The 12,049-nt window shown below is 37.7% G+C and overlaps 1 protein-coding gene across 1 annotated transcript; it reads left to right on the top strand.

The window, feature by feature from the left end:
* Positions 1-1,008: 1,008 nt before the first annotated feature.
* On the top strand, positions 1,009-10,327 carry LOC105039674 (uncharacterized). The gene is made up of 9 exons (XM_010915905.3): positions 1,009-1,270; positions 2,040-2,284; positions 7,159-7,270; positions 7,357-7,428; positions 7,508-7,634; positions 7,742-8,187; positions 8,407-8,534; positions 9,259-9,348; positions 9,638-10,327. Exons 1-9 carry the CDS (start codon positions 1,148-1,150, stop codon positions 9,750-9,752), a joined length of 1,458 nt encoding a protein of 485 aa, XP_010914207.1. The 5' UTR covers positions 1,009-1,147; the 3' UTR covers positions 9,753-10,327.
* The last annotated feature ends 1,722 nt before the right edge of the window (positions 10,328-12,049 follow it).

The raw sequence follows: 12,049 nt of genomic DNA, 5'->3' as shown, positions 1-12,049 counted from the left end.
GTGAGTCGGTGATGTCCAAACCGACCGTGAGTCGGTGATGTCCCTCCCGACAGGAGGTCGGCGATGGGAGATCGGCTTCTAGGCGATCGGAGGCAGTGTTGGTCTGTTAGGCCGACACGTTCCGGTCGGGAATGATCGGTAGTTACCGTTAGTGTTGCCCGTCGTCAGACGGGCAAAGTCGGTCGGTCCATCCTCACGGATGGGTCGGTATCGGGATCCGTCGGTGAGTCGGCGTCGATGATGGGCCGGCATCGGGATCCGTCGGTGAGTCGGCATCGACGAGTTGGCCTCAGGGTCGGTCGGTATATCCCAACAAGGGGTTTAGGGTTAGACTATCATTGATAATTATTCTATTAAGATAGGTTGAGATGCAAAATACTGATTTGTGTTTAAGAGATCTAAAACTCAAATTTTTCATAATTGACTAGCAAGCTTCACATTCTAAGATGATGAGAAGGGCTTCATCAAATTGTTAATGACTAAATGCTTGTTAAAGATTTTTATGATCTAAGAAAAAATTACTTGGCATCCAAAAATAGATACGGCTAGAATGAAAATTTCATATCCTTATATTATCTTGGATCATCCAACTAGAAGGAACAATAAGATTGAACTTTGAAGTTTGCTAATAAGAGAAAGTATAGATTTTGATTGTTTTACTTTCTTCTCTTGATGTTTATTATTTTAGTTTTTTTTAAGAAAAAATATACAAACAAAAAGAGATTTTAGACGCATTTTTCCTCTATCTCTCCTATTGTTGTCCGTCTTGTTCTTCTATTTTATTTTCAAGCCAGCACTTTTTATTTACTTAATAAATTAATAAATAATTTTTTATCTATATATTTTTTTTAAAAAAAGAAAAATTGAAAGACTTGCAATTTGAAGGACTCGTAATTTTTATACAAGAAATTGTGCAAGCTAAAAATTAATATGTAAATTTAAATATTAAAAAATAGAATATAAGAAAATATTAGGGACTAACAAGCAAAAAAAGACCTCTCTCTTATTTGAGGCAGTTTCGTTCCGTGCAGACGAAAGCTCTGCGAGATGGCCGTCGCGTCGGACTAAGCCATCCGTCGAGCGTCTGAAAGGGAGGAAAGAAATAGAAAGCCGAGGAGAGAGAGAGGGAGGAGGAGAGACATCGGCGATGAGGGACGGTTATGGCGGCGCTGCCCAGGACTCAGCGGCGAGGATCCGGCGGCAGCGGGAGGCGGAGAGGCTTGGAATCCACGAGCCGAAGAACAGGTTCTCCTACGCCGGCACCTCAGAGGTACTAATTCACCACCGCCATGGGCTTTGGTTTTTGCTTAACCTTCGTAAAATTCCTTTATTTCTGCCTATAGATTTCCTTTCCCTTCCGCGAAATCAAAGAAAAACTCTAAATTTAGATCTGGTTGTGCTTTTGAAATTCTTAGCTTGTTCCTTGAGAACAGAAGGGTAAAAGGAGGATTTTTTCCCCCAATCCAAACCCTAATCCTCATCCAAAAGCCCCAAATTTACTGGCAGCAAACGGAAGGATCAAATCAAACTGGTAAAAATTGAGGGGAAGAAAAAGAGAACCATAAAAATCGAATCTTGATCATAATTGAATACAAAAAGATAGAACTAAACTACCATTAAATCGGGATTGTTACACTGAGAATATGGATCTTCCCTCAGCAAATGTAAAATATCATATCATTGCTCGAGGAATTTGATCATCTGGTGATGAATTGTTATGTTTTCGAGTCAGTGTGATGCACTGATTGATTGATTTTTGTGGATGCCTATGATCCTTTCAACCATGAGGAAACTAATCCCGTGCTCATATCTGAAACAAGAAAAAATGATGGGAAGACCATCTTATATCTGTCTATTCATTCGAATTGTAATTTGCTACATGCGATCTAATTATATTGGATTTTTTTTTTGGATAATTGATTTTGGTGGCTTCCTTGCTTCCGTTGCTTTGCTCCTTGTGTTATGACATTTGCGGTAATGCTTTTCTTTTTTACTATTAATATGTGGAACAATTCACCTTTTTTTCCACTATCTTGCAGGGTTTGCATCAGCGAGAGGAATATTACGAAGAGGAAGAATATGATGGATATGAGGAGGAACCTTCTGAGCCAGAGGAAGAAGAGGAACCGGAACCTCCAAAGCCCACTAGGGAGGAACAAGAATTTCTCAAATTGCGGGAGCGGCTAAAAGATAATATTAGACAAAAGTTAAAGAAACAAAGTGCTAGTACTTTTGGTCATTCATCTCAATCCCAAGACAAGAAGAGGACAACATCAAATGACAAGTGAGCGATGTGCATACCCTTGTGCATGAGTCCTTTAAGCTTAGCCTCACAAAGAGTTTATTGGCCTTTTCACCATTAAAAATAAAAATCTTTTTTCTTTTTTCTGTTTTGAAAGTGTTAAAAATAAATGGTTAGCTTGATGGCAAGGTTCATGAAACATCAGCTACATATCAATAAAGATGTGTGTATCCTTATTGTCTCTCTTGGTTGAGCCATTAGTCATCATCCTAGCGAACACTAATCTTGAGCACCACCTTCACTTGAGAAACTCATTATGATAGAGTTTTAGATTTCTGCACTGGTTGCTTAATCTCTATTAGAAGGCTTCCTCAGCTCATCAAACAATTAATGGGTTCCGCTTTTGCTTGGATTTTTGGTTTAGTTAAACTTAGCTTATAAACCTTCCATATCCAGCTAAAGGAGCAACATAGTTAATATGGATTTGATGCTGGATTTTGTAAGACCGGCCAGGCATATGCCTTTTGATTGACAGAGCTAGCTTTGTGGTTAATAAGTGATTTATTCATTTTAACCTTTAGCTGCATTAACTCCTCCTTTGCAGGTCCTTCTTCAAAAGCCATTGTCCTATGACTTGACTAGCATCGACTCTAATAACCTATTATTCAAGTTTGACAGTTTCTATGTAGTGTCTGTCACATCTCTTCTGATGGGTACTCTGCAGGACATTAGCAACATTTGTTTCTGGATTGCTCCCTTGTATTATGCTTATATCCTCTGTACTCAGTAAATGTTTTATATCATTAGGTTTTTCTAATAGACAATCTGTCTCATAATTCTTCTATTTAAAAGTGCTCAGACTCGGAGGGACTCTTTAGGTCCTCTACTCAAACACCATGTTTCATGATGCAACTATCAGTGGGTATGCACTCAAAAGCTCGCTTCACAAATCATGTAAAAAGACTCTAATTTCAGGTCTAGCTATATAATCATCTCCACATATGAACTGGTGGTTCTTAAGTCAATGACTAGCTGTTTTGCTGACCTGATTGAAAATTAATTTGTTGATTAATTTTTGTCCCAATAGCACCTGATTGACAATGTTGTCATTGTGAATCTGGGTATTTCTTATTTATCATGAATATAGAGAATGCTTCTTGTAAGATCTACCCTAGCATGGGTGACTTATCATTATAGCAAATCTAGTTGTCATGCCATTCTAGGTTATTTTTTCATTAGAGATTTTATGAATCCTGAGCGATCACACCCCTCATTCATTTGGAGAAGGTTTTGGATTAGAATCTTGGGTGTACTTATGATATGACATAATTTTACATGCTTGTTTGAAGTTACAAATTATGATTTTGTTGTACTGGGTATTTCATTGTGTAACAAAATTGAATGAAAGCCCAAAAATCATGAAACTGTAAATTTTTTTATTTTGAATTGAATTTTTCAAATTCATATTTTTCTCTCCATATTATTGTACCCTTTTTTTTTTCATTTTTCAACCTTATTTTTAGAAAGGTTTTTCCATTGTGACTTGGAGGCCGCAAGTTCAAAAGATGTAAACAACCTCTTAGTATGTGGGGGTAAGGTTGTGTACATCTAACCCTCCCCAAACCTTGCAATGCAGCAGGCTACCCTTTTCGAGGACAGGCCTTGGTGCAATAGAAAGGTTGCTCCATGGTGACATGGGTGTCGCTGGTTTGACGCTCCAGACTCTATAGTGGCATAAGCCTTGTGAATTAGGACACCCTTAAACCTTCTCTTTGAAAAAATTCAAACACCTCAAAGTACCAATTTTCAAAGTTCAAAAGTTAAAATTAGGAGAAGGATAAAATCATGATTTTTGAAATTAGAATTCTCGATTCATAAACCTCGGCAAAGCTATATGGGTAAGAGAAGGTTTTTCAAGATTAGCTTTGTGTAAGGAGTGAGTGATCTCTTGAGCCAGTATGATGTTTTCTTGGATTTGTCATACCTTAAAGATGCATATGTTTTGTCGGTGGCTTCAGTTATGACTTATAATTGTCTTGGATTGAATAGAAAGAATTTTAGATATGTCAGCTGAAATGAATTTTAGATATGGCACTTGGGGTTCCTTTAGTATTTTAAGCCTTCCCTTTTTTGAAAAAAGGAAGTTATGTAAGAATCTTTGTAAACCTTCCGCAATTTGTTGTTGATTAAAGAAAAGAAAGGGAACTTTTAATGATCACTATTTGCTTTGACTCAGCAGCAGATTCTCAAGAAAATGTTAGGTTTTAAAACCTTATTTGGACGATAGAAGACGATTGCCTTGTTTTCATTTGGAATTTTATTAAGGATTTATTGTTATTTTGTAAGATAACTTGTTTGATGTTTTGATATGATCATCAAAATTGAGATCATGCTCTATCCACATCCTTTTTTAAGGTGCAACAAACGTGTGATGATGCAATCTCTTAGTTTGATGGAAAACTTTGTTAAGATCTTTTGTTAGATTTAAAGATGCATGATTCTAAAATATTCCAATTTCCTCTTAGATAACTTCTTCTTTAACAATGTTTGGATTGATTAAAAAAGTGAAGATCTAATTTCTTGTCCTTCACTAAAGAAAGTGCATGACAACCATTCATTTCTCTATGTCAATTCCCATATGTCAAACACCTCCTAGATAACTTAGACAAGTTTTACCCTCCGAAAAATAATAAATAAATAGATAGTTGAATGATTCCATGAAACATCTACCAAGATATGTAACCAAGTTTGCGGTATTTGTTGGTACCGGTGTATGCCGATCATACCATACCATATTGGTATCAAATTGACATGCAATATGACGGCCATACCAATACTCGGTATGCCAGACTGGCTCCTGTAACTGCTTACTGATATTATAATAGGATGGTACTGTTATAAGGTCTGGTATTGAGACGGCAAACCTTGTATGTAACCAAGGGTTAGCTCGGTGATGTTGCCATTTTTTTTAAGTTCATAAAATATCTCATGGAAGGCACTGCTTCATGTTAGATGGAGAGAGGGGAAGCACATCACCACTAGTACTTTTTGTTTTTGTTTTCTCATTTTCAGAAGTAAAAAAGTTTTAGTACCAAACCATTTTAGAGGTTTTACAAACAGTGACAAAAAGATGAGGGCTGTCGTCAGGTTTATTTTTCTGTTATGTTATTTTTCTTCTTCAGGTTTTCAAAGATAGAATAAGAAATAAAACATTACCAAACTGACCCTTAGTTGTCTGTTATAATTGTGTTTCTATTTTACAATTGGGATGAGAAATTTTAGGTATGTCTCTGTAGGGTCTAACAATCTCTCATGGCCAGTGACAGTGTACCTATTTGTCTCAACAACTCAACTTCCTTCTTCTATTACATGATCTTGAAATCCATTTGGAGGACACCTTAGCCTTGCACATCTTGATTGCCACATTCATGTGAATGGAAGATTGATTTATTGGATTTAGTTTAAGCCTTAGATATCATAATAGGATATTTATTGAAGGTATATATGATTATGGCCCTTCTTAAATCTCATGACTCAATGATATGGGTCTGATTAGACCTGATCATGTACAAACAGGTGGATAAGAGTGACTAAGATAATTCAATAAGATAAAGGGGAAAACCCAGTTATAGGGAGTCATCTACATCTTCAGGACTAAAATACATTGCTCTTGATGGAAGAGTTGGTAGGCTGAGGGTTGGAGCATGGGAGTGTGAGAGTAGATGGATAAAAAAATAGGTATGTACAATGCAATGCTACTCTCTTTTGTTTGCCCTCTTAAATAGGATGAAAAATGCCATTAGGGAATCAAGTATGTACTCCATTCCCCAAAACATTTTTGCACCTGGGAACCATTTGCTTGAAGTTCCATATGGATGGAGGGACAAAAGGAACTAGCCATCTCCCTTAAATCTTATTATAAGAAAATTTTCTGGATTTAGGTATATCGTATTAACAAAATAAAGGGCTTTAGGCTGGCTGGTAGGTAAAGAGTTACAAGAAGAAATAATTAAGGGAATCATAAAAGTAATACATTTAGTGATTGCACTGTATTATGGGCTTGATGATCAAAGCTAAGTTACTATGGATTAGAACATGTTGCATCTGTTGTAACTGTAAGTGCACTTGCTCATTTGCTTTGGAGTACCAGCATGTCACGTGAAAATGTTCTGGTGCCTATGCGAGTGCCTGTGATGATAGTGTTCAAAAAATTGAATTTCCATCATGTAAATTTGTCTGCATCGTGCCAGGTTTTCAAAGGCCTGGTAGTCTTATATGGATCAAGTATCAAGAAGAGGTTTTTGTTAAATTGATTTTGAATATTTGGTCAAATGTAGCTGTTTTGCCAAGTCATTTCTCCTTTCTTTCAGCTGGATAGTGTATGCCATAGGTTGTGGTTAGGTGGAAGCAATGGGGGTTAGTGTGCATGGCACCTCTTTTACCATCAGTCTGGGAGTGTGACATCATAAAGAGGCAGGTAGGAATCAGGAATATTTTTTCTTTAGAAGAAGGTGGTGGTACCCACTGGAATTATTCTTATATGTATCCTATGCTTGAGTTCCACAAAAGGGCGTATTGGCATTTATTTCCTTATGCCAAAGCATGCAGTTGACATTAAACCGCTACTTGAGAATATTTGATCTTTTATATATATATTAGTCCATTCATCAGCCTTTCTCTTGGGCACTGAATATTGCATGACCCGTAAATTGATTACAAAAAAGACGGATTACTGTGTATGGTAGCTGCTAATTAAACTTGAGGATTACATTGTAGGGGAAAACATTTATGAATGCTTGATAGTGTCTAATTTGCTTTATCTTCGTCTGCTCTGAATCTGGAGATATTTAAATATCTAAGGATGGTTTGATGATGCATTTTTTTTCTATTTTCTCTGATGCATAACTTTCTTGCAGATTTGGCTCCTTTTTTGGCCCTTCACAGCCCATTATTGCTCCACGAGTCATTGAAGAAAGCCGTTTAATTCGGGAGAATAAGCATATTGTGGCTAAGGTTTCGAGTTCTGGTGTATGTGTTCTGGGCCATAGGTTTCATACTTCTATTATCTTTCATTTCAACTGGGTAAGCTTACAACATTTTACTTGTTTCTGCAGAACAAAAGAGATCCCACATCTTCAGAAGTAAAGACACATGTGCACCATCAGAAAACAAGAGTTGTTAATGAGGTAGGAAGAATTTTACCCCATTGCAGATCGTTTTCAGTGTCATTGATTTGGGATGCATAAGATGTCTATAATTTTGCAGGTAAAAAAGAAGGCACAGACACTTAAAGACATGCGAGATTATTCGTTTCTATTGTCAGACGATGCTGATCTTCCCTCCTCTGAAAAAGAGCAGCCTTCAACCAGAAATGTTTCTGCTCCAAAGGCTGGTATGTTTTTCTTGTAATAAATAAACATCTAGACATTGAGTGTAAACTATTGAGCGTTTTGGTCTTTTCATAGCGGATACTTATATAGGTTTCTACTTGTGTGGAAGATGGTCGGTCAGCCCAAACACCATTGAAGAGCAGGATACCTACAAGTAAACCTGTAAAGCCAACCTTGAATGGTCATGAATTGAAGAAGCCAGCTTCTGCCATTCGGCCTATGCAAACCAAAGTAGGTGCTGTGAAAGAAGCTCTTGTAAACAGATCCAAGTCAGCTTCAGTTGAACCTAGAAAAGTGCTTGGTGGTGGTGCTGGAAATGGGCCTCTCCACACTACGGGGAGTAAAGCTTTACCCTCCAAGGTGCCTGCTCAGATTAGCAGTACAAATAAGCCTGCTGGGAAGGCTACAAGTGATCCTAGTTTAAAGAAGAACCCTTCATCTGCCAAGCCACATTCTTCAGCCCAAAATTATCACCGTGATCAGAAAAGAGTAACCCAAGTACCAGATAGAGTAAAAACAACAACAAAACAGCCCTTGTCTTCTGCAAAAGCTCAGGTTTCCTTCCATCTCTGTGCACACGTGTATACATGCATCTTATTGCTAAAAGAATGGAAAAGTGCATTAGTAGAAATATAAAAATGTATATGCATCACTAACAAATAGTGATTGTTTGGCAATGCACTTCTGATTTTTCTGTGTAGCATGGTCATACATGTATAATTCTTGTTTTCTGATATGCTGTTGTCATATTTCTCATATTGAGTTTTGATTTAGCCATCTAAGCAAATCCCATCTCGTGACATCCATGAGGACCGTTCAAAGAAAAGGCCTGTGAGAAGACACTTGGATGAAGAGGAAGATGATGTTGATGATGTTCGTGGACTTATCAGAAAAATGTTTAGGTTTGTTTTTTGTTCATGTAATTCGTCAAATTTTTTTTATCTTCTTACCATTTAAAATTACGAAATGTTTTTGAGGCAGTCATTTACTGGTTCAATAATTTTAGTAGATTGGTGAGAGGGATGCTGAGTTTTGCAGTAATTGACACAAAACTGGTTTTGAAATTACAAAAATTCGATATTGAAATGTTTTGTTGTAGATTACCATGCCATGCTTGCTACAAAGCAAGGACATAGATATGGGATACAGATGCCACACTATATGGATGGCTGATCCGGCAAGTGTTAAAAAAGCAGGACACTACAGCTAGGATAGAAGGATAAAAATACCTTCTTTTATATATGTAAAAAGGGCATATACGGCACATAGTGGATTATCAAAATAACAGTCTACCTTATACCTTAGAAAGTAGGGGGAGCCATTTTTTTATTTTTTAAAATAGGATGCTGAAGTGTATCTGATACGGACACTTATTGAAATATGATGCGTATATGATATAGACATGGCATGTGCTGAGGCTTCCCAGCTTGCTCGTCAGAATTCTAGTAAGAGTAATATAAATCGGGCAAATCAAATTCTTCCATTATCAAATACTATATATGTTTGGAAGCTCTTATAACAATTTGGTTTGTCATTTGTTGCAGGGATAAATTTTGAGTTGAGATACCATGTTAGAAGTTGAATATGGTTTTTGGTATAATGTTGTGTTTTGTGTTATGTTTGCAGGTATGATCCTAGTAAATATGCAGAGCAAGATGAGGATGTCAGTGACATGGAGGTTGGTTTTGATGTTATCCAGAAGGAAGAGCGAAGAAGGTATGGAATATTTCTTACCCTATGCTGGCTGCAGGCACTTCTCTTAAAATCTTTTTGACTTCTCAAACTGAATGAGCGGAAAGAATTCTATCTCAGCTATTTGATATCTGTCTTGATGCTGTTATTCCACTTGCATGTTGAAGCAATGTGTTGTAAGATTGACCTAACATGAAAAGCAGTTTGCATCCTGGCAATGCCTCCCTTTGGTTTGGGGCTGCTTTAGAGCATTTGGACAGAAACTTTCACATTATAATCTGTAACAAGAGTTTAATGAATGCCTGTGTTGCAGTTCCAAGATTGGTAGAGAGGAGGATGAAGAGCAACTTCGCCTCATTGAGCAAGAAGAAGAAGAAGAGAGGCGAAGAAAGCTAATGACAAAGAAACAGAAGATACGCCATCGGTGATGCTGACTGAAATCATACCTTTGAAGGGTTGCTAAACTCCATCTGGTTGTTGTAGAGATGAGATATCAAAGATGGAATCGCTTTGCTGCTTTTCCCACGTTATAATTTCACTCGTGAAGATCGTTCAATTTTCATGTTGGTTTTACAGCCATATGAAGGTTCAGTTTCCTCCCTTGAGAGCTCAACTGATGTAATTTATGCTGTGAACTCTCATGTGGCTGTCAGACTGCTACTGCACCCATATCTGTTGGGTCACAGGATGTGCTCGTGGGGATGGAAGTGAACAAAAAAAAAGAAAAGGTCCCATTCATCCGGACAAGTGGATGGTACAGATCCTGAGAGTTCCTCCGGGATCCATCTAGAAATGTCTGTTGATCACATCACAAATTTTAGCTTTTGACCTGTTGCCAAATCACTACCATCATGATTTTTCAAGTAGATTAACTTTTTTTTTTTTTTGCCATTTTCTACTGATGCCAAATCTTAGGCCTTCTGACCTCCATGAGGCTGTTGTACTTCCATTCTCTTGTGTGTCTCCATTATTTTGAATAATGAATTGAGGTTAAGTTGAATAATCTGAGGGAAATTTGGCATGCCACTCTGTTCAGCTTATCTTAACATTGTCAAAGATTGGGGGGAAAAAAATAGCAATCATGTCACTCTCTCGCCCATTCGTGGTTGGTGGAATGAAGGATGCCTCAATTCTGAACAGGCCAGTTGGGAAAACACCCGACCAGAACCTGTCATGTGGTATGAAAGTTTTGTCGCTTTATAGTGCAGTTTGGATTCCCATTTAGCTATACTAGGAATACACCATATATGGTTGTCAGCAGCAGCGAGAAAGGGTTTTATCCAAACTGATTGGAATTAAATATACAGCAAAGCTTTCCTTCAAGAACTGAAAGATGTGTATTTTTGGAATTTAATAACTTCGTTGGCACCCCCATGAATGCCACAAGATATACGTGGTCGAATCAAAGGGCATCTTCTTGCTTTGCAAAGGTAGATAGGATTGTAATGTCGTTAACTTGGGATGATCCCTTTCCCCCAGAGTATTGCAGGTCCATACCTACGCCTACTTTTGATCGCAACCCTCTAATTCTGGAGTTGGGTATGGTTTCATAGCCTGTGAAAATAATTTAGGCTTGGAAATTTATGATTCTTTTACCCCGAGTTAGATGAGCTCATCAAAAGGTGGTGAAACGAAGTCAGTGCAAGCAATGAGGCTAGCAACTGGAGAGAGAGAGAGAGAGAACAAGGTATCCTGACTAGTCATTGATGGATGCTCAAGTTGTGATACAAGTGCAACACAGCAAGAAATCTAAAACTTCTTTTAATTCCACTTGCCTGAATCTTTTCAGCTTGGTGTGGAGAAAGCTGCTAGCCAGGAAATTTATGCAGGAAGAGCAGAATTATCTCGACTCAACAACGCTTTCATTGCTTTAATCCCTAAAAAACAAAATGTTGAGATTGCAAAAGACCTTCAGACCCGTTTATCCGATGAATGGTAGTTTGAATATAGCATCTGAAGTGCTGGCAATTTGCCTCCAATCGCTTATGTACCAGTTCATAGCGGAGACCAAACAGCGTTCGTCAAACGAAGATTAATTCAAAATAGTTTTATAATGGTGCAGGACACGCTGGCTAAGGTTCCAATCAAACAGGGATTTTATCCAAGCTGGTTTTGGGGAAAGCAATGATAAGGTTCAATGGAGTTTCCTTTTTGAACTGTTGGAGGCTGGATGTTTCGGCATGAAATGGGATTCTAGAATTGCAAACAAGACAAATACATAAATTTCTCCAGAGGGTTAGAGCAAGGTCATCCTCAATAACCATACTGATTTATGCTGGTAGTGGACGTTCTGGTGAAATTTTTGCAGAAACCAAGTGAGGTGTGTACAATATGCAGACGACACGATCATCTTTGGTGAAGACAAGAACGAATAGAATCAATAGATAGTGGCATGGAAGACTATTTTGGATGGCTTTGAAGATGTGTAAAGGCTGAAAATTAAGTTCGATAAGTTGCAGATTGTATACACCAGCAATGATACTTTCAGGGAGTCTCAATGTGCTGCATGGCTTTAACTATCAGCTTGGTCATTTCCCCATTACTTATCTAGATCTAGATCTACCGCTAAGCTCCTAAAAGCTAAAAAAGACTGATTGGCAACCTCTAATCCAGAAGATAGAAAGAAAACTGGATGGGTGGAAGGCCATTTTACTTTCACTAGGGGTTAATTTAATTCTGCTTAATACAGTGATATCAGCTATACCTCTGTATTGATGTTGGTCTT

This window comes from Elaeis guineensis, chromosome 1 (assembly GCF_000442705.2).
Source record: "Elaeis guineensis isolate ETL-2024a chromosome 1, EG11, whole genome shotgun sequence".
NCBI classification, from domain to species: Eukaryota; Viridiplantae; Streptophyta; class Magnoliopsida; order Arecales; family Arecaceae; genus Elaeis; species Elaeis guineensis.
This window is presented reverse-complemented; position numbering and strand designations above follow the sequence as displayed.

What these genes read in the sequence shown, in the direction of transcription:
- LOC105039674 (XM_010915905.3), top strand. Translation starts at nt 1,148, where the DNA reads ATGAGGGACGGTTATGGCGGCGCTGCCCAGGACTCAGCGGCGAGGATC. An exon ending in AGGACAACATCAAATGACAA is followed by an intron (nt 2,285 to 7,158) that starts GTGAGCGATGTG and finishes ACTTTCTTGCAG; the next exon opens with ATTTGGCTCCTTTTTTGGCC. An exon ending in TGTTTCTGCTCCAAAGGCTG is followed by an intron (nt 7,635 to 7,741) that starts GTATGTTTTTCT and finishes CTTGTGTGGAAG; the next exon opens with ATGGTCGGTCAGCCCAAACA.